General features: G+C 48.3%; 5 protein-coding genes across 5 annotated transcripts; 4 read left to right on the top strand and 1 right to left on the bottom strand.

The window, feature by feature from the left end:
• Window positions 1–6,061: 6,061 nt before the first annotated feature.
• Window positions 6,062–7,006, top strand: F5891DRAFT_1191455 (uncharacterized protein; the record flags this gene model as incomplete). Its single annotated transcript, XM_041367453.1, has 2 exons — window positions 6,062–6,569; window positions 6,624–7,006. The coding sequence occupies 2 exons, from the start codon at window positions 6,062–6,064 to the stop codon at window positions 7,004–7,006; spliced, it is 891 nt and encodes a 296-aa protein (XP_041223409.1).
• A 208-nt stretch (window positions 7,007–7,214) lies between these two features.
• Window positions 7,215–9,074, top strand: F5891DRAFT_1046310 (uncharacterized protein). Its single transcript, XM_041362288.1, has 10 exons — window positions 7,215–7,697; window positions 7,745–7,753; window positions 7,804–7,843; window positions 7,903–7,931; window positions 7,957–7,959; window positions 8,038–8,160; window positions 8,215–8,311; window positions 8,363–8,486; window positions 8,545–8,625; window positions 8,693–9,074. The coding sequence occupies exons 1-10, from the start codon at window positions 7,437–7,439 to the stop codon at window positions 8,745–8,747; spliced, it is 822 nt and encodes a 273-aa protein (XP_041223408.1). The 5' UTR covers window positions 7,215–7,436; the 3' UTR covers window positions 8,748–9,074.
• Window positions 9,075–11,605: 2,531 nt separating this feature from the next.
• On the top strand, window positions 11,606–13,336 carry F5891DRAFT_1129779 (pyridoxal phosphate-dependent transferase; the record flags this gene model as incomplete). Its single annotated transcript, XM_041364440.1, has 6 exons — window positions 11,606–11,783; window positions 11,832–12,333; window positions 12,389–12,628; window positions 12,684–12,994; window positions 13,050–13,186; window positions 13,238–13,336. The coding sequence occupies 6 exons, from the start codon at window positions 11,606–11,608 to the stop codon at window positions 13,334–13,336; spliced, it is 1,467 nt and encodes a 488-aa protein (XP_041223407.1).
• A 599-nt stretch (window positions 13,337–13,935) lies between these two features.
• F5891DRAFT_1046293 (chaperonin 10-like protein) lies at window positions 13,936–15,399 on the bottom strand (the record flags this gene model as incomplete). The annotated part of the gene is made up of 4 exons (XM_041362287.1): window positions 14,984–15,399; window positions 14,743–14,930; window positions 14,538–14,689; window positions 13,936–14,482 (listed from the first exon to the last, which is right to left on the bottom strand). The coding sequence occupies exons 1-4, from the start codon at window positions 15,104–15,106 to the stop codon at window positions 13,938–13,940; spliced, it is 1,008 nt and encodes a 335-aa protein (XP_041223406.1). The 5' UTR covers window positions 15,107–15,399.
• A 1,544-nt stretch (window positions 15,400–16,943) lies between these two features.
• F5891DRAFT_1129777 (atromentin synthetase) lies at window positions 16,944–20,082 on the top strand (the record flags this gene model as incomplete). Its single annotated transcript, XM_041364439.1, has 7 exons — window positions 16,944–17,640; window positions 17,692–17,828; window positions 17,882–18,120; window positions 18,175–18,353; window positions 18,376–19,009; window positions 19,065–19,819; window positions 19,877–20,082. The coding sequence occupies 7 exons, from the start codon at window positions 16,944–16,946 to the stop codon at window positions 20,080–20,082; spliced, it is 2,847 nt and encodes a 948-aa protein (XP_041223405.1).
• Between the last annotated feature and the right edge of the window lie 2,241 nt (window positions 20,083–22,323).

Here is a 22,323-nt window from a genome sequence, read left to right as displayed (position 1 = left end):
ATTCTTGGAGAACGCCCAATTCGTCAACTCCTCGGGACAGAAGACAGGATATGGGTCGATGAAAGATTTTTTGGAAAGCTTCAATAAAGCCTTCGCAGCAGTAGATCCCGCCGGAACTGCATTGGCTAAAATTTTGTTGCTTAAGCAGAAGCCCGATGGGTTACAAGAATATATCGCCGACTACCAGAGATTGCTTGCCCAAGCAAAGATTAAAGAAGAACACATGAAGATCTACCATTTCGAAAATGGATTAAATGGAAACCTCCTCGCCAAGTTGTATAACGCGGGAGGAGTACCGAAGAACCTGGACGATTTCATCGCAGCAGTGGTCGACCTCGACAACTGCTACATCAGACTGCAAGCCAGAAGAGGAAGAATGATGCCATCTAATTTCTTCCAGAAAAGAAACACACGAGGAGATCAAAGATTCATCCCTGCTAGGGACAAAGACGCTATGGTGATAGACAGGATCACTGATGAAGCCCGACAAGAACATATGCGACTCGGAAAATGTTTCAACTGCCATCAGATAGGACACAGGGCAAGAGAATGCCCTCAAAAGAAGAAAGGACCGTACCCTAACGTACGGAAGGTAGAAGAAGAAGAGGAAGCCAGGAGAATTGCAGAGGATTTTTAAAGAGGAGACCCAAGTCGACGATGGAATCTCCAGAAGAATTTGTACGAATTATACGAGGAATTGGTGAAAGAAAAGAACTTCGAATCCCAATCACTCTTATCTCTCGCACGCGTAAAAACGTCGAAGCTGATGCTGTAATTGACTCAGGAGCAGCAGGAACCTACATCTCCGAAGAATTTGTCCGAAAACACAAGATCAGGACCAAGAAGCTAGCGGAACCTTTCTACATCAGAACAGCAGATGGGAGCTATTTTAATAGTGGCCCAGTGGAAAGGTATTGCACGCTAATCGTGCAAATAGATCAACGAATGATGGTCGGAAAATTTAACATCACCCGACTAGGAAAGAAGGACCAGATTCTTCTAGGAATACCTTGGCTACGAGCCATGAACCCATCCATCGATTGGACCAAAGGAACTCTATCCCTTCCTCAGACTCCGAAATCTCTTGAAATCGCTGATTATGTTAAAACCCCCAGAATCTCTATAAAGCACATCGGAAGCAAGAACACCAAGGAAGATGTTTGGGACGATTCCACCAACTCTCTCTCCGAACTTACCGATCAAGGGGAGTATCTCCGCCAAGTAGGAGAAGTCACCAAAGTTAGCAACAAAGCGCAAGAATTTGCATCCGAAGAAAAGGAAAAGAAGAAAAAGACCTTTGAAGAACTCGTCCCACCCTATCTCCATGATTTCACCGATGTCTTCGCTAAAGACGGGCTAAAACAGCTTCCCCCGGAAAGACCCGGGATCGACCATCGGATAGAAATGAAACCCGGTTTTACCCCTAAAACGTCACGGATTTACCCACTTTCCCACAACGAACGAACAGCGGTCAAACAATTCATTGAAGAAAACTTGGCTAAAGGATTTATTGTTAAATCAAAATCTCCCCAAGCCAGTGGATTCTTCTTTGTAGGAAAGAAAAGCGGAGAATTACGACCATGCCAAGATTACCGATTCCTGAACGAGCATACGGTCAAAAACGCATATCCTCTTCCACTTCCCTCCTCCCTGGTAGAACGACTATATGGAGCAACTATATTCACTAAGATTGATATCCGGTCCGGTTATAACAATATCCGAATTCACCCTGCAGACAGGTGGAAGGCGGTGTTCGTCACCGAAGAAGGACTATTCGAACCCACAGTAATGTTCTTCGGATTATGTAACTCCCCCGCCACGTTCCAAGCTTACATGGATGAAACCTTCCGACCGGAAATCAACGAAGGATGGCTAATCATTTATATGGACGATATGCTCATATTCTCTAAAAATCCAGAAGAACACCAAAAACGCACAAGAACAATTTTGGAAAGGCTTCGCAGAGAGAAACTATTCGTCAAACCGGAAAAATGCACCTTCGACTCTGCAGAAGTGGAATATTTGGGAATGATAATTAAACCCGGAGAAGTAGAGATGGACAGAGGCAAAACAAACGGGATCGCCGACTGGCCCGTACCTACTACAGTCAAAGAAGTACGGTCGTTCCTCGGGTTCTGCAACTTTTACCGAACCTTCGTCTCACACTACTCCGATATCGCTCGACCGCTTACTGATCTCACCAAGAAAGATGTCACTTTCACATGGACGACGGAATGCCAGCGAGCATTTCAGAACCTCAAAGACCGCTTCACTTCCCATCCGGTATTACAAAACCCTGATCCATCCAGACAGTTTGCCATCGCAACAGACGCCTCCCTTGTGGCAACCGGAGCCGTACTCCTTCAGACCGATCCAAATGGGGTATATCACCCGTGCGCCTACCTCTCCCAGACATTCGCTCCAGCAGAACGAAACTATCCCATCCACGATCGAGAGTTATTGGCTATCATCAGAGCTCTTACTCATTGGCGACACTATCTGGAGGGGCATCCCCTGCCCGTCATCGTATTTACGGATCATATGAACCTTTTATACTTCCGAAAGGCAGAACAGTTATCCCGACGACAAGCCCGTTGGCAACTCATTTTGGGTATGTTTGACCTGGAATTGCATCATGTACCTGGATCAAAATTGGCTGCCCCTGATGCTCTTTCCCGTCGACCTGACCACGGATGCGGGAAGGAAGATAACTCTGATACCATTCTGCTACCGGATTCCATGTTTGTCCGATTAATTGACGACGATCTTCGCTCCGCCATCGCTAGCTCCTCACTCTCCCACGACCCCATCTTTTCCACTGCTCGCGACGCTCTTGATGGGCTCTGTCTTCCCCCCATGAAATCCGCCCTAAGCGACTGGACAATCGCTGATGACGTGCTATATTATAAGCAACGGGCCTACATTCCCCCTGACCAGCGCCTCGCTTGTCTCCAAAAATATCACGATCATCCGACAGCCGGACACCCCGGACGTTTTAAAACGGAAGAACTAGTCAAGCGCGAAGCATGGTGGCCTGGAATGGGAAATTATATCCGAGCCTATGTCTCTGGATGCGCCCTGTGCCAACAAATGAAGGTGGATACTCACCCCGTTACTCCCCCTCTGATGCCCATCCCCTCTCTCGCCACTCGCCCCTTTTCTCAGATCTCCGTCGATCTTATCACCGACCTCCCTGTTTCCAATGGCTTCGATAGCGTCATGGTCGTGGTAGACCATGGACTTAGTAAGGGGGTGATCATTACTCCGTGTCACAAAACGATTTCCTCGGAAGGAGTAGCCAAACTATTTTTCAAACACGTGTTCAAGAGATTTGGGCTCCACGACAAAGTAATTTCCGACAGGGGACCGCAATTCTTATCCAAGTTCTCTACCGAACTTGCGAAACTTCTCGATTACTCCCTAGCACCATCCACCGCCTACCATCCTCAGACAGATGGACAGACCGAACGACTAAACCAAGAACTAGAAACGTACCTGAGGATGTACTGCCAGAATAATCCTTCAGAATGGGTAGAGCACCTCCCCATGGCAGAATTCGTACACAACCACCGAAGTCACTCGGCCCGGAACGCCTCCCCATTCTTCCTTATGATGGGATATGAACCAAAAGCGCTTCCTCATCTCACCCCAGAATCTTCCGTACCCGCAGCAGAAGAACGAGTCAGAATCCTCCAAAAGATAAGAGAAGAAGCCATATCTTGTCATAATCTAGCCATACAAAGGATGGCGGAAAGATCCTTCGGACAGAAGTACCACCCGTGGAAAATAGGGGACAAGGTGTGGTTATCATCCGCTAATCTCAGACTAAAACTTCCTTCACGGAAGCTCACGCCGAAAAGATACGGCCCCTTCGTAGTAAAGAAGGTCCTATCTCCCATCACGTTCACCCTGGAACTACCTGAACAATGGAAGATTCATCCCACGTTCCATGCTTCTCAGTTATCAACCTATCATGAAAACGAGATACACGGCCCCAACTTCACCGAACCACCCCCGGATATATTAGAAGAAGAAGAGGAATATGAAATAGAAGCCATCTTATCGCATAAAGGAAGAGGAAAAAGACGGAGGTATTTAGTCTCTTGGAAAGGATACTCATCTGCCAGCAACGAGTGGATTCCAGAAGAAAACCTGGAAAATGCCGAAGAAGCCCTTACAGCCTATAAAACCAGAAACTCGCTTTGAAATCAGACAGTACATCGACGACATAGTCTACACCCAGATACAAGAACTTACTCCAGCATGCCCTTCCCCGCATTCACATTCACCGTACCCTACCACGCCGTATTCGAAACCGATGTCAACAGAACCAATGATGAACAATATGAAGACTACATCTCCGAGGCAGAAGACCTCACCCTCATCGAAGCAGCAGTCCTCTGCCCCCAACACGCCATCGAACTCACCCGCGTTCTCTTTGAACGAAACGCACACCCAGTCAACCTCCTCATCAATATTATCCGCGCCACCGAACTCATCGAACGCGTCGTTCGTTTGGTGGATGATGAAGCGGTACGCCACTCGATTATGCACATGCAGAGGCGTATTCGCAACTTTGCTCTTCGTCTTATTCCTCCTGAAGTTAAAGATGATATTAGGACGGTTATCCACGTCGTCGCAGAACGAACAGCTGGAGTGGCTAGACCGCCTTCTCCTCAGAATCCTCCTTCCAGAGGAAGTCCCGAACCTCCCGCTTATCAGGACTCAGGTCTTAATATCTCTAGTTGCACTCCTAACGAGCTGCTTGCTGCGGTCACTAATCTCACACTTAGAACGGAGATGATGCTCTCCGCGTTGAGAGCACAAGACAACGACCCTGTTCCTGTTCCTCCCCCAGTCGAAGACACGCAACCTCCTGCTGAGCTAATCGCGGAGGTGCCAGAAGTAGAAACCCAAGAGCACCCCCCGCATCTTTACACCGCATTCTCTGCTACTCGAGAAGAAGTCACCGCCGACCCTGATCACCAGTACCTCGGATATTACGAAATGGAAAGCCTGGCTAAGGCACTCGCGCAACTTCATATTCATCCTCCCCAAGTAATCCCCGACATTCTCTCCTCTCACAGTTACTCCGATGGCATCGTACCTATACTCGCGTTTGGGCAGACAAGCCCCTCTACTCCTGCTGAGCTAATCGCGGAGGAAGAGCAGAGGGATGCGCATCACCTTCGAATTCAGAGAAGAAGTCAAAGAAACAAGGGAAAGAAACGCGCTAGGAGCACCGAAAGTCCTAAGCCCGGACCTTCTCCCTTACGAGCAAGTACCTCCGCCCCTTCCACTATTGACGAGAATCGCGTCTGCAGATACTGCAAGATTCTCGGGCATAGGCAGGTGAACTGTCCTGAATATTACTGCCGGGTATGTCGAGAACTCGCACCCGGACATCTTTCGTTTTACTGCCAACACTACTACGGGCCGACACCCACTACTCTTACTTGGAAGGACATCGGGTTCTACAACGAGCTCGCACACTGGGAGAATACTTTGGATGACGAGTACGCCGAAAGATGCAGGGAAGAAGAAGCCTGTGCTATGATAGAGGTAATGAAGGGGGGACCAGACCGCCCCGAAGGGGACTTGGAATTTTCTGACGATCCGGTCTACTACGAAAACGCTCCCGAGTAAAGCCGGTGACTTTACGCTTAGTAAGGGGGTAATGTTACAAACCGCCCTGCTCTTTTCTACTGTCTCTTTCTATACCTTTTAACGGACTACTTACCGATTACCTGACTTGTCCTATGCTTACCATTTACGGTTCTATTTCTTTCTCACATCGATCATGGTCCGTGCACCAATATGTACTTATATAAACTACGCGATACTCGCTTGTATTCTCTATTCAAATCCTACTAGGTTTTTATCCAGAACTTCCTTCGCTTAAGACCTCCAATCTTAAGTCGTCTGAACCGATCTCTTAGTCGAAGCACTCCTTCGTCTAAGTCTAAAGAACCTCTTCTCTTTTGAAGAGGCTACCGAATCTCAGCAACTAGAACGCTCTGTCGAGCCTTTGCTGTTAGAACTATCCTAGTTCGTAACACTAATGACGTCTCGTGGGGCATCATTGGTCAATGCCATGCATGCTGAAGAGGATGAGGTTGAGACTACTAACCCCACACTTTCGTGGGTTTTGCGGGTCCTCCCTGATGAAGTCAAGTCAGTTCATGGTCCCCGACCAGTCCGTAACCATTTCCTGAAGGGCATCCTATCTGGAGATGCGCAGACTGCTTTTCAAGTAAATGTCACACCAGACTACAGATCATTGTCACCAACTGAAATATCTACAAAATATGCACTCCCCGACTTCGATTGCACACTCGCCAATTTCATTACTCATTCATCAATGTCTGGCGACGAAAATACCTGCTGGGACCCCAAATATGGGTGCTACCAGGCATGGAACAAGTTTTGGCTGCAACTTCACTCAGCCTTCCAGCAACATGTCATCATGCCAAGCAGAGTGGTGCAGGCATATCCACCAAGCGATGATTATCCCTTGGGAAATTGTGACACTGTTCTCATTGACACTATGGCCATTGATGGCCAAATGAGTATGTATATTCTATACATCTACATCTAACCCTACTGATATCACATATTTACAGCGAGTCACGTCGCACAAGTTCGACTAATCTTTCAACTGGTGGTTCAACGAGGTTCCAACCTGGAACTGCCATCGTATCTGTCCAACCCACTTCTCTACGTCCAATTTTTCAACTTCATTTCCAGTCCTGCTGATCATCCCGAACTTGCGATGTGGACTGTGGAGCACACGTACACACAGGATCAAAATGGCAACTGCCATAGGGAGGGAGCTGTTGTACAAGTGACAGATGTGATGCATGCAGTTGAACTGATCCCAGTTTATGGCAAGACAGTGGCCAAGGATGTGTCCTCTGCAACTTCCTTGGAAACATATGAGCATTTCTTTCTGAATAACTTTGTGGACAAGGAGAGTTATCATACGTTCAGTACTGAGTTTGTGTAGATGGTAGTGATTGTATCAATCTCTTGCATCTATCATATCATATCATATCTTTGAGCATATCACATCTTAGTAATGAAAGATAAACTGTGCTTGAGTTTTATCAGCCAGATATTGTTTTTCAGCATCTCCACCAATCGCGTGAGTTCGCTACTGAAGTCGTAAGCGTTCGTAAGTGTCCGTAACGCGCGTAAGTAAGCGTTCATTTCAGCGCTTTTGCAGATGTACATGCCTCACGCACACGGCTGAGTCGTCACTCCCATAAGCATGTATCACTGTGATGCTATTATGAACCTTCCGTAATCGAAGCCGGCAAAGAGAGTTACCGACGCTCCCTGTTCTGCTCACACCTCGCGTGCTTTCTCGTGTCCCCCATGCTGTTGAAGTACTACATATACGTGTAACGTACGTACTACTCTCAACCATTCTACTCATGTCTACGACAGACGCCACTCTATCCCCAAGTGTGCCACCTGTTCCATCCCGAAATTCTGAGTCGGATAAGACTCAGCTGTTATGGTATGATCCACCACGACATCCCTTTTGGTGTCTGTGCTTCAAGGCATTGTGTTTGATCGCTATATCGAAGCCGTCGGTCAACCACTGGGATGACCTCATAAATGGTCGGAAAAAGGAGGAATGGGCAGAGCATAAGAAAATGGTGACAGATCGATTAGGAAACATGAACGTCACGGTGAGTATCGGTGGTATGTTCCTTCAGTCATCGAAACTTATTTGTAGGCGGGTCTGGTACGGATATTATGCAAGGCTCAGGGAGCGTGGTTGAATTCATTGAATAGGTTTTGACCACAAGTGCTGTTTTTATATCTACTCAACCTCGTAAATCATCTTTGTCTCGTCCGAAGTCTACACAATTCTAATCTACCGGTCATTCTTAGCATTTCAACCTCTTATGCCCTATGCAAGCGTATGCACTTGTTCTATTTCCCCGGCATTTGGAAGCTAACATTCTTTTAAGCATGGTGAACTTCCGGATCCTTCTCTTCAAACTTCGTTGGGTTGACATATGTTCAGGGTCGTATATCCTTCAAGTTTCATCCTTTGTAGCTGCGTTGATCAGTTTGATGACTGGAACTTCTGTCCTCATCATCTATGACACTTGTTATGGAAATGCAGATATGAAACGAATATTGAAAGTGTGTCATTTGCCTTTCATACACTCTTCATGCTCGAGTAATAACAACCACCAGTCGTTAAAGCGATCCCGCTTGCGCCTCGTATGCTCCCTTATACTGATGGCATATCCTTCCCTGGCTCTAGCAGTCTCAACAATGGCTTTACTGACAGGTTTGTGCGCACGTGCCGATTTGAAGTCGGCAATCTCAAAAATAGTTTCAGCTGTCTTTGTAGCTGGTTTCACTTCCGACAAGCTCTTCGTGAAAATTCTGACTGCAGTGACATATTTAACACTGGTTCTTCTCGCTGTTCTCGCTGTATATGTATTCAGCGCTCCTTGGTTTGAGTACGTGCTGTTACATGTTGCTTACCAGACAAAAAATGATTTGGGTGTTATATCTCAGCAGCATAAACGATCCAGATCCTGCAGATAGTCATGATCGGCCAAGCTCTGGGCCAAAGGGTGATAGCGTGGTCTCCCACAGGTATGTGCCCCACTGACCCTATCTTTATTGAAATACAGATTTAAGTACTGATGAATCGTCATGGTAGAGAAATCGAGTACTCGGGCAGCCGCATCAAGCCTCGGCGAAAGGAGCTCGTGTAGGGGATCACGCGACCACCTGGTGATATGGAAGGAAACTATTACTGTCAATGAGTCTCGCTGTTATGTTACTTGTAATTTTGGTGCTCTTTTGAACTTGTACTTTGTCGTTTCTCCTAGATCTGAGGCGCTAGCAGCTGCATTCCTTGGTACTACATCACGACGTGCACATACGCATCACTTCATTTACAGGCGGCCTCCCTGTGAGCCGAGGCTCTGAGGATGATGAGATGCCAGCGCGAGGCGTTCTTGCCTAACCACTGGCACCCTCCCTAGAGGTCAAGAGTGACTAGTGACTGGCCATCTTGATTTTCAGAAACTGGCCTGGGGTTACGATTGGACCCACGTACCTGCGATCTGTATGATGGAAGATCTCCATTCCGTTTCTTAGAGCGCCACAACATCATCGTTAAAAGTTGTCCATCACGTTGTGCACGTTCCGTGATCCGGGTCTCGAAGGTTCTTATACGCTAGCACTGCTAGCTACAGTAAATGCATGAGGGCTTCGAGAATATCACCCTTTTATTTGTTTGGTGTACAGTCTCTATGATATGCAACATGGAAACATTACTTCATGAGCTTCTTTTGTTACCATCAGGACAGGGTGATGGGGTTCTTGCGAATGTGACACGTTTCAAAACGCCCAAATATCCTTCGCACGGCGTGTCTGTACTCAATTGATTTTCACCCGATGACAATCATGACATAAAGATGTAACTACAGGGAGACAGGCCAACAGGGGGTAGAGCGCATTCATTCTTACCAGTTTATCATGCATTTCAGCTCTGAGCTCCGTATGGCATTTGGATACTACTGTTGTACGTGTATTGCTCCCCAAACAGTTACAGAGCTAATTCGTTGAATGTGCCAGATAATTATCAGACATGCAGAATCAACTAGTTGACGTATACTGCGGAGTGAACTATGCATACCTTGCAGGCCAGTTGTAATGTAAAAAAAACCTACGCTGCTATAAACAAATGACTTGTGCCGCAGAGGGACTTTGTGCGCCGCAAGCCATTACTAAGGGAGGCGTTATTGTTCCAATTGATAATTGGCGAATGTGCACAAGATGATCAAATGAATGTCGCGAGATAGTTTTAACGCTGAGCCAGTAAGACGACTCAAAAGCACATTGTGAAAGAGCCGGATCTACACCGGGGCGTGAGAATTATTCTCACAGAATGGATGAACGCGTCGACGGAGATCACCGCGAATGGCCCAAGACTTTGGGAGACTGAAAACCACGGCGACAGGGACTGAACGTGGCGCAGGTGATGAGACAAGGCAGAATATGATAATAAATGGTACTATCACTCATCGGGGAATATGGGTCGGAGCTATGCTATCCCGAGCAGCTGCCAACGTCTAAGCCTGTGGTTGGATCGCCATGGTATAAATTTAGTGTGGAAGTGGTTGAGCACAAAACCTGAAGCCTAGATTATAGGAGTAAACGAGGGAGCTACATGCCATTAGTGGCTAAGTGCCGACTAGGTCCATCTCTCGAACTTTGATTATGATGCACATATTCTCAGTACGCACTGTGCCGTACCGCGATTCCGTACGAGTTTCCAGATGGGGCGAACAAACCAATTGTCCCTAGTCCCATCAGACCTTCTAGGAAATGTCAGTTACATTCAGATTGATAAGCCCACCCTGTTGCCGCCTGTGTGCTTTGACGTCTAGTTGGTTTGGATGGTGTACTAGAGGTAAATGTTGATTACGACACATGCGTGTGAGGTGCTACGTCGGACAGCATCAAGGGAACGCAATGCTCCGGATAACGATCTGATCAGTCTTACAATTTTGTAGACGTGGCATATAAATCTTGACAGGGGAAGATTTTTTTTGGGCAGAAGTGTCGCCCTAGGCAATCCGTCACTTTTGAATCATTATTTGTCACAAATAATATTCCTTTGAATCATCAACCTCCTACATTGGTTAGCGTTAATGAACATCGTAATCGCACTGACAATTATCTGTATGAGCTCCTCCTACACCTTAGGCTTCCTATCTTTCAGATATGTTTCCTAGTCTCCCCGACTGTCGTTACAAGCCCCGAAGCTAGTCGCAGATCGGTAACCACCGGAAGTATTTGGACGAACACACTGAGTTTCCGAAGGTTTTGCTGCTTGCTACATAGATCGTCGGGTGCCGGAAAGACTACGGAGTTGTGGCAACCTGTAGTAGCACACCAGGCCGTTAGTACATTTGAAGGAATCGAGAGCATGTGGTGAGGATCGATGAAGCATAGCGTTAGCATGGTAGCCCGATCATGGGTGCCACGGCGCCAGTGGATCGCTGTGGATTGTACCAGACTCCAATTAGACTCGACGCGATGTTTGCGGAGTTTAAATTAGAATATGGACTGGTTCATGCAAGTTCACCCCGGTTCACAACCACTAAGTACTATAGTTGCACAGTGCGTTACCGGTTACCTACCGCCGACAGGTGAGCGAGACTAAATGTACTGCAAAAATTGATGAAACAAACTACTTAGCTGACTAAGTAGTATTTCCGACTGGTTGCATAGTTTCTCCAAATGCTATGCTCTTCGACAAGAGCCGCAAAGGGCGATTTCCACCCGCTCTACGTTCATTTAGATTCCCAATAATACGAATTGAGTTTAAATGACTCAAGGAAGCTGAGGACTAGCCAAAGTCAGGGGCGCTGCAATTGTCTTGACATGACGACTGGCATTGCAATCTTGGATTCGTCCTGATCGAGAAGTAATACCCAGCAGTGCCAGGCTGCCAGCGCGTCACGCATGTATCCTTCAAAAGCAGATGGGAGAGGACGGGAAAACCCTGCAATTTAGTATATCTGCCCTTCGAATTTCAGCCTCTTACCTTGTGCACATAATGGTCTTCTTACCTTCAGCTACCTCTGCTACTTCAGCAGCCGATGTCGGTCTCAAGCGTAGCCATGTCGACTATTCTCGCTATCTATCAGCGGAAGCCCGTTCCAGGCTCCCTAACCCGATTAAGTCCATCTGGAAAGCTGCTCAGGTCAAACCTGGCACCATCAATATGGGAAACGGTTTGTGAATTGTCATCGAGGACGAACACACTGGCTAATTTAGTGCAGGTGATCCGCATCATACGTTGTATCCCATAAGCGAAGTGAATTTTGTCGTTCCTTCCATTGACGAGCATGACCCCGTGCAATCATGGAGGTCTGGCACTGGCGAGCAAAATATCATTTCTTCATACAAGGACGAGCTTTGCGCTCTGAGCCTCCGTACTGCCTTTGCGTATGGTGCTGGTGCTGGTCTCAAGGATGTCCGCGATGCCCTTGCAGACCTCAACGACAGGATCCACTCTCCTCCCAACCACACCGTCTCGCTTAGCCTTGGCAATGCAGACGCGCTGACAAAATGCTTCCGTCTTCTCGGTGATCCAGGCGACTCTTTCCTTTGCGAAGAATTCACCTTTTCTGCTATGACCAATGCTGCTCTGCCCCTAGGCATTGAATGGGTCCCGATCCGGATGGATAACAATGGACTTGTTCCTTCAGATTTAGAACGAATTTTATCCAGCTGGGATGAAGCAAAACAAGGTAAACGACCCCATGTGCTTTACACGATCCCGTACGTCATCGCCAGCTCTCAATCAGGTTCCATACAGCTCACAGTTCTTATCCAGGTGCTCGCAGAACCCAACAGGAAGCACCCTTTCATTGGAAAGAAGGCAGCAGATTTATCAAATTGCACACGATTGGGATATCATCATCCTTGAGGATGATCCGTACTTTTTCCTCCAGTATGATCTTGGCATGAGCCAGAGTACGATACAACAATATGGGCACACACGTGCCATGGCGGAAGTTCTCCCTCGGTCATTCCTGTCCATGGATTATGATGGACGCGTAATGCGCCTGGATAGGTAAGACCATTTCCTTTTCACAAGAGGCACAACTCTAATACGAATATGAGTGCAGTTTCAGTAAAATCGTTGCCCCTGGAATGCGACTCGGCTGGGTCACAAGCAACAGCTACTTCGCAGATAAGCTTGACATGTTGACGGACTCGTCCTCGCAACATCCACATGGCATGGGCCAAGCTTTCGTTGCCGAGTTGCTTGGCAGTAATGGTTGGGGCGTCGATGGCTTTATGAAGTGGATCTTATCGCTATGCAACGAATACCAACGTCGGAGGGATCTCTTCATGGATGTCTTCCGGCAGAAGGTTGCCACTTCCGGCTTCGCCAGTGCGGAAGTACCACAATCTGGGATGTTTGTCTGGATCAAAAGTCAACCTTGAGCATCACGCACGGTACTCGGCATCTCAGACCCCGACGGTACCAGGCGGTCCGACGACGAACACCGCGGACCTCATGGACGAGCTGTTCCGGAAGCTGCTAAATAACGGCTTGGTCATGATGCCAGCATCAACATTTGCCATTGCTGATCGCACGGGGACGATGGGAAGCCACATTAATGACGTAAGTTCTCCCCATTATGCGCGTCGAATACACACTCAAGAAAACATATAGCGAGTGAACTTCTTCAGAGCAACGTTTGTTGGCACAGATGAAACTATTCGTAATGGCCTTGCGACATTTGGCCGCACACTGGAGGAATTCTTCCTATAGATCTTATACCGTCGATGCCAAGCCGCTTGTTCCGTTTTAGGTTGCATGTATAAAGTGCTTGACTCTACTCGCCATTGACATTTATCCTAATCGATAATCTATTGCATGTTATGCATTGATATGTACATTGTGTGTATCGCATTAATTACTACTAGTACACCCTACTCGCTCCTATTATTTATTTCTTTGGAATTTCGCATAATAGCTTAGCATTGTGACTTGCTTGGCAAATGTTCTGAAGCTTCTGGCATGGCCCCCAGGTGTCGCGTGTGCCACTGACCAATAAGACGTGTCACTTCCAACGAGGTTCTTCGGATTGGCATTTCTATTAATCTTCGCAAGTTCGTGTGCCACGCGTCATGACTTCGTTGAGGCTCGTGGGGTAGTTGTAGACTTCTGAAACGTCATAGCACACTGAAGCAATGTTCTTGCTCGTTTTAGATGCTGTTCCCTCAATCGTCGCCTGCATCTTATTGAAGTCCTCTTCGGTTACATCTCTCGGTTTAGTGATGACATTCGAATCGTGAATACACTTGAATTAAATATCATAACATCGAAGTAGGCAGCGCACAGCTACTGGTAATACTATGACGGGAACTGTTCAGGGAATAATCACTGAACGAACATGAGATGCTCGAGTTAAAATCTCCTGCAGAGCACCCTTCACAGTGTCCATGTTCTTCATATCAACTTCCTTGACCTCCTTCGGACCCTCTAACAGCCCACTATCAATTTTCTTCGCAAGGTTGTCCAGTACCTCCTTGACCTCCAACGGGCCAAGAATACTCGACAGCATGCCCTTTAACGTAAGGGCCTTTGTATAAAACGTCCGCATGCTGATCGGGAACAGTCCGTCCTTTGCATGCACAGCCATAACCACAACACGACCTGTGCCATTCGGAGTCATCGTGAAAAGCGCGTCGTTGAATGGCTGCTCGTAGCCGGCGCAGTCTAGCAAAACGTCGATTTTATTCTGCAGTCCTGCCTTGGCGATGGCCTCGCGGATGGCGTTTTTAGAGCCTATTTCGATGGGCGTGATATATGATGGGGGAGTCGCTTTGGCGAGCGAGGTGTATGTGCCGAATATGCGTGCCCCGCGCTCGTTGCAGAGCTGGGCTGCTGCGGAGCCAATGCCGCCTCGAGCACCTAGAGGATTGCGGTTAGGGATTATGATAGGAGTAGCGTTAGGTGATGTATGTACCAATGATAATAACATTATCTCCCTCCTTGACGTTTGCAAGAGTGTCAACTGTAATCCAAGCACATAACCAAGGCAGGGTCATGCTACCAGCCCTGGAGTGGTCGAGAGATGCTGGCTTTCGGCTCAATGCGGCGATAGGGACGGTAACGTATCTGAAGAACCGTCCGTCAGGAAAACAAGAGACAAATGCATGTGAAATACATACTGAGAAAACGTTCCGTCTGAAGTGAAGCCCCGCTCGCTTCCTGTTCCCCATACCTCTGCTCCAATCCATTGTTGACTCGAGGCCCCGGATGCGTCCAGCGCTTCAACAACGTCCCCGGAGAAATCTCTGCCAGGAATGCGGGGGGTGGTCACAAATGGAAGCATGCCTAGGATGCCTGCAGCATCGGACTGATGATGGGTCAGAGTACTATTGCGTGATACGACTCGAGTTGTAGGCTTACCCCGTTGATACCGGCAGCTCTGACACGTACGAGAGCCTCGCCGGGACGTAATATGGGTTTGTCGATGTTAACCAGAGCTAATCCATCCAAGGAGCCGGTCTTCTCGAACTTGAGAGCTTGCATTGTGATTTTACGACTAGATGCGGAAAGAGGTAAACGTGATGAAAGGAGCAGTTGAAAAGCAAGCCGAGCGCAACAAACTCACTGGAGGCAATAACCAATACGCCTTGACTCAGAAGACCCGGAGGGATTGATAAGACGAGATATGGTGCGGTTCGTGAACCGCTGGAGTTGATAAGTCATCAGCGCAACAATAGTGACATTGCCTCCGATGATACGGGTCTATGGAGCTCTATATGAAGTTTAGACTAGCGTTGCGTTTCAACACTGCTTCACCACTTGATGCTGGATGCAACTATAATCCGGAAATTAGTTCGCACCGGCCTCGAGTGACCGATTATGTGTGACATTTGCGTGACTGTCGACTTCCGTGGTGGGCAGAGCGGCCCAGGATAGTACAGGCCTTCGGTCAGCGACTCTCACCTGCTTGCACCGAGGGCCGTGCACGAGTATGTTACTATCATTTCCTGTAATATGACAACCGTTTCTAATATGCAAAAAGCTCGTCGACGCATGTGCAGAGTCCCTAGAAGCAAAACTAGAATATAAATAATGTTCCAGCTTCAAAAATCCTGCTAAAGTGTGGAGTATAATTAACAAAGATGTCAGAAAAGGTTACTGACGTTGAGATGCCATATGGGATCAACGACAAGTAGTATAATCCTATGGAGATTAAGTTGAGATTTCAAATCACCCAAGACATCACATCACATCGTCCTGAAAATCACTAGAAATCAGATTCTTGTAGAGGAGATATGGCCCATTTTCGAAGTAAGACATCATGTGGTTGCAAAGGACATAGTATTACATAATAATTAATAAACGACTTCGCTAAAAAAGTTGCCTGATTCAAGGTCTCATCCAACTTATCATCACATGTACAGGCCCTGAAATGAAAATCACGATTCGCGATCATAACTTGGCCGCTAGATAAGAGAGAGTGAATCGAGACATACCAGTAAGTCCTAGTAGTAAGTCTGAACAGGATAGGCTAGGTTGAACGGATGCAGATGTTGTGAAACATACAATCGCCCTGCAGACACGGCCTAACGGATCACCAATCATCGCCTACTATGATCGACTATTCGTGACCGATCGGAAAAGGTTGGCTAGTCTTTCTTCAAGCAACTGTACTGGCAAATCTACGAAGAACTGGTCGAGGCAAAGGGTAAGATATCGTCGGTAGTACCATATGAATCCATGCAAAAGAAGCATGCGGTTACCACCTGTGAGCAAAGTCGCTGAGTTGCGATAACACCTCACCGGCTTTCATGAAAGCTGGATAGAGCGTTGTCGGGGATCAGATTGGCTTTAGGGAGCTTTTCGTTTGAAAGGTGGAGTGGCTTTGGTGCAGTGACTTTACGACGCAGCTTGTTCCCAAACTAGCGGCGTCAGTAGCGGTGATATGGACCACGCTGTGCAGATCCGATCATCATATCGATCGATGGGCCAAGGCCATTCAGAAATGTCCACTGCAGTACTAGTCTAAGCTCATGCTACTCCCGATCGTCTGTCTCATGCATATTTGCAAATGGAGCACATTGATATCCAACTTCTCGGTTCTCCCAGGCTAGGCTTTTCATGTTGCTACAAGCTAGTCCTGTGCTGACTTATCCTACTAGCCATTAATACTCCCACCCAGTGTTCTGAGCCGGTGCATGCTGCGACGACATATCTGACCCTAACTACTACATTATTACGTTATCGCCTAAGCTCACCGCAGTGCTACTCAATTGCGCTCCCGACTTCGTACTATATAAGCTCGGACCTCCAAGGAGATCCGCATTCAATATCCTAGACACCTTATCTTATCCTCATACAAACTTACACTCATCTCGCAATGGCACCCATCGCAGTCGCTTCAACCACAACCAGTGGATTCTTCACTAACCTAAAGACATCCATAGTCTCTCCACAACCTAATACTCTCCACGACGTCATCGCTCAAGCTGTCGACCGTTATCCGTCACACGAGCTCGGTTTCATAACCTCCTCAGCACATGACTCTTCCATTCAGACAAAGACCTTCAGCACTTTCAACCAATATGTTCGCAACCTCGCACGCGCCATGCTAGAGTGGGGCAAGCCCACAGGCTCAATCGTCGTCGTGTACCTGACGGAGCACGAAGATAACATGGCAGCTGTATGGGCGTGTCTGCTGGCTGGCTATGTGCCTTGCTTGCAGCCCGCACTTAGCGCGCAACAGGCCCACAAGGAGGGCCATGTCGCCCACATCAAGAACTTGTTTGGGTCCGCTATCTGGCTAACCAATGAGCTTGGGGCCGAACAGATCAGCACAATTTCTGGTCTGGAGGTGCACCTGCTCTCCGAATTAAAGGGGTCGGCGGAGACGTTCAACGTCTCGGCTGACTGGGTTGGATGCGAGGCCAAGGCAGACGACGAGGCGATCCTGTTCTTGACTTCAGGGTCGACCGGATTCTCCAAGGCAGTCGTGCACACGCACCGCACTATCATTGCTGCATGCCGTGCCAAGGGAAAAAGCTACGGCCTCACTTCCGAATCTCGAGTGTTGAACTGTAAGACACGCGTTGTTTAAACTTTATTCTTAAATTGATCACGACTTTCAGGGGTCGGATTTGATCACGTCGCAGGATCATTGGAAATGCACATCACGCCTCTACTATATGGCGCTTCGCAACTCCACGTGCATGCGTCTGCTATCCTTGCTGACCCTCTTCGGCTGCTCCGATTGATCGACGAAAAGGTATGTTCGTATGAAATCATAGCCAAACGCGTGTCTGATGATTGAATGATTAGTCGATCGAACTGAGTTTCGCCCCGAACTTCTTGCTGTCCAAGCTCACGCGCGATCTCGAGAAGCGCACCGACCTATTCGGAACCTTCGACCTGTCATCCATCAAGCGGATCAACAGCGGAGGCGAAGCCGTCGTTTCCAAGACGGCGAAGGCGTTCGCTGCCACCATGAAGCAGCTCAGCAAGAACCCGTCTGCTGTGTCATTCGACATCTCTCCTGGATTCGGAATGACAGAAACTTGGTAAGGCTCATGAAATCATATGGGTATATAAAGAAACTGACGGGGATTCTGCAGCGCCGGATGCATTTACCATCCTGTGGATGTGCTCACAAATGAGCCTGCTCACGAGTTCCTTGATCTCGGGAGACCCATCGACGGCTGCGAGATGCGGGTCGTTGACCCTGCAGACGGCTCGACGCTGCGCCCCGACGGGGAGAGCGGCGAGCTCCAGGTTCGCGGGACCGATGGTCTTCGTACGCTACTACAACAACGCAGAGGCCACGTCATCGAGCTTCGTCGAGGGCGGCTGGTACCGCACCGGAGACGTCGGGATCATCGAGAATGGGATCATGCGCCTCAGCGGTCGCATCAAGGACACCGTCATCGTCCACGGTGTCTCATACGGCATCCCTGAGCTTGAGACTCACCTCCAGACCGTAGAAGGAGTGACTCACTCGTTCCTCGGCGCAGCTCCGTACCGTGCTCCTGGTCAGGAGACGGAAGGGTTCATCATCTTCTACTCGCCGACCTTCGACCTCGATGGAGCAGACGCTTCGTCAAAGCTGTTCGCCACTCACCGTGCCCTTCGTGACATCTGCGTGAAAATGATCACGCTGCCGCCTCAGTTCATCGTTCCCATCCCTGTGAACCAGATGGAGAAGACCACGCTCGGTAAACTGTCTCGTGCGCGTTTGATCAGTCTGTTCAAGCAAGGCCAGCTCGCGAAGCACATCGCTCGCTCGGAGGAGCTTCTGAGCGAGGCACGCGGCGCTACGTTCGTCGCGCCGTCCACGGAGACGGAGAAGGCGCTTTCCAAGATATATGCTGGAATCTTCAACCTTGCGGAAAGCGAGATGTCGGCGAGCGACAACTTCTTCGAACTCGGCGGTACCTCCATTGATGTCATCAGGTCAGTACATACTTTCCACCCTAAAATGGCTCTCACTAATGCATATCATCTCTAGGCTTAAGCGCGAGGGAGAGGCACATTTCGACCTTCCTGAGATCCCCACCATCCAGGTCCTTAAGCACCCCGTGATCTCGAGCCTCGCCAACTATGTCGACTCCCTGCTCTCCAAGGACGGCAAGACTGAAGAGTACGACCCCATCGTTCCCCTCCAGCTGACCGGAAACAAGACTCCGATCTTCTTCGTTCACCCCGGTGTCGGAGAGGTCCTGATCTTCGTCAACCTCGCGAAATACTTCCAGAACGAGCGTCCGTTCTACGCCCTCCGTGCTCGTGGCTTCGAGCCCGGCCATCCCTTCTTCACCTCCATGGACGAGATGGTGTCGTGCTACGCTGCAGCAGTCAAGAGGACCCAGGCGACTGGGCCATACGCCATCGCGGGCTACAGTTACGGCGGTGTCGTCGCGTTCGAGGTTGCCAAGCGACTCGAGGCGATGGGCGAGGAAGTGAAATTCGTCGGTCTTATCAACATCCCTCCTCACATCGCGGACCGCATGCACGAGATCGACTGGACGGGCGGGATGCTCAACTTGTCGTACTTCCTCGGTCTGGTGTCGAAGCATGATGCCAATGATCTCGCGCCCGCTCTGAGGCCGATGACGAGGAAGGAGCAGCTCGAGGTTGTGTGGAAGTTGTCTCCTCCTGATCGTCTTGTCGAGCTCCAGTTGACTCCTGAGAAGCTGGACCACTGGGTTGACATCGCCGGGTCCCTGATCGAGTGCGGGAAGGACTACAACCCATCAGGTTCAGTTTGTATGTCATTTCCTTTCTCATTTCATTATCGCTTGCTCATATGCCGTGCCCTTTCAGCTGCTACAGACGTTTTCTACGCCATTCCTCTGCGCGGCAGCAAGTCAGACTGGCTCAACAACCAGCTCAAGCCATGGTCTGGGTTCAGTCGTGGCGAGCCATCATATACGGACGTGCCAGGACAACACTACACGCTGATGGACTTTGACCACGTCCCACAGTTCCAGAAGATCTTCCGTGGTCGTCTCGAGGCTCGTGGCCTGTAAAACATTTAGAGAGTCGTATCATGTTTTCAAAATATCTGTCTTTTCGCCAGTATCTATACTCGGAGTGCACGTGCTTAATTCGTTAAATTAATTGCGTCGATGTGCATACAAGTACTTATATCATTGTTTGTGATCTTTGCTGTTTTGTAACTTTTGTTATGTTATGTTATGTTAAAAGTTGAAGTCCATCATTTGTTTGGTTTGAATGACACCACGAACGTTGAGGTTGACCTGCATCCTTCAAGCTTATGTGTCTTTCTTTTGTGGAAAACATTCTGTCTGTTTGTGGCGATATCCAATATGCATAACTACTGAATAGCACCTGTGTCCCAGCCTTTAAGTTAGCATAGCTGTAGCTGCGCAGTGTCACGTGCCGTAAGGCGTTGTTTGTTCCAGAAGGCATTGCCAAACAACTCAGACATGCTCGACGGTCACGATTCTGGATCCACCACGATTACCACGGCCGCCTTTCGAACAGCATCATAGTCCATTTGTTCGCCGAATAGAATGTCTCAGGCTATTCAAGTTTACTGTCGCACCTGCATAGACTTGGACGTTCCCCGACCACTCAGATGCCAGCAGGTCCAAGCAATAGCATCTTTCTGAATCCGGACTATCTGGACTAGAAATTGTTCCTTCCCTCAGGGCCAAATAGTTATAACAATGAGTGGAAAGCCCTCATGAAGTTCAGGTCCTTATGTTTACACTTGCCGCCGAGAATTGGCAGTGTGATGATACGGCAAAGTTCCGACGTCCCTGATCGGCTAACTTTGCATCTCAGTAAACATGTTCATTCTCAAACAGGTCCTAGATGTGTACTATGTTCAGAGGAGGAAGGTACCGATCATGAAGAGACTCGCTTCGAGATTTGTGTAAGTTGAAGTTGCGACTTTCATGTCCGGTTCACATTCCCACGTTTGTTTAGTAGGATGGATCCTCCTTTAGCCCGTCATCGCGTTTTGCTTTTCAGATATCAAGGGGTACTTTTTGTGTTTCTAGCGCAAGAGCGGCATCTCTTGATGCGATCAATAGTAAGGTGGATAGAATTAGTGCTCGAGGGTAATTTATATGTATATGACACAGCTCACAATATGCCATCATTTTTAGCACTTTGGCATCCCTGTGCTGCAAATCCGATAGCATCTTCAAACAGTATGGTGTCGTATTATCACCCGTCCAGTGAGATGTCTGATTTGTTTGTTGGTCGTCGATGACTGATGTAGCCTCTCGTTCTGCAGAGAAATCTGTCAAGTATGTATGCTGTCGATTCCGTGAGGTCCACTCAGTCCAAGTATACTTATGCAGCCGCAGTGGACTCTGCCATCTTACTTGCGAAGCAGTGGCATGCATGTATGGGCGTCACATGAATGTTCAGCCAGGTCTACCACAACCATACCTCAATTGGGACTTGTAGTTCGTATCTGAACGCAATGGGCGGGATTCAAGTAATTCGTTCCATACGTTGGTGTCCTGATGTTGTTCGCTGGTTAGACTGCGACCATGAAACGCCTTATCACAAATTCCAAACATTACTAACGACCCGGTCTATGCGGTACTGCAGACTCTAGATTCTCGATACTATGATCCCACATTGGTCCTACGAACGGGCTCCGTTAGTACTTGAAACAATCCGTGATTCTCTGTGGAGCAGGCATCCATCAAGCAATAGATCTACGACGGCTGTTCTCTCTCTGGATCTCAGGTACCTTTGATCGTCCTCCGTATGGATGTCAGTAACTGGCTCCACCGCCAACCAGACCCCAATAGATTAGTACACGGAATCCGTGATAAGCCTCGACAGGCACTGGTAGATAACAATAGGAGTCAAGGCGTCCTTCAAAGAAGGGTATAGCCAATACGATTTTGGAGGTATTGGTCACTGGGCTATACAGATGCATTAATGGGGGGAGAGGGACGAGGCTGTATACAAGAATATAGGCTAGACTCATACTTTGTTGACGTTTAGCTTACCGATGCGGAGGGCACTTTCTATGAATGGCATAGTCTCTGCTAACCAGATTCATATCAAAGGGATAACAATCGGTCCTTCTTTGTCATGCAAATGGCGCCAATTATGGATCATTTGATTTTCAAAGGAATGTTTCATGGTCGCCTATTCAAATACTCAAACTTGGCTGAAAACGCAAGGATTGCGTTCGTGTGCCATATCTTGACTTCGGTGGCGTGGTTGTTGCACGGGAGATAAGGAATCTTGCTAGAAAGATAAGTACTCAGCTGCGA

The sequence above is a fragment of the Suillus fuscotomentosus genome (assembly GCF_016647785.1).
Source record: "Suillus fuscotomentosus strain FC203 chromosome Unknown F5891scaffold_43, whole genome shotgun sequence".
Lineage (NCBI taxonomy): Eukaryota > Fungi > Basidiomycota > Agaricomycetes > Boletales > Suillaceae > Suillus > Suillus fuscotomentosus.
This window is presented reverse-complemented; position numbering and strand designations above follow the sequence as displayed.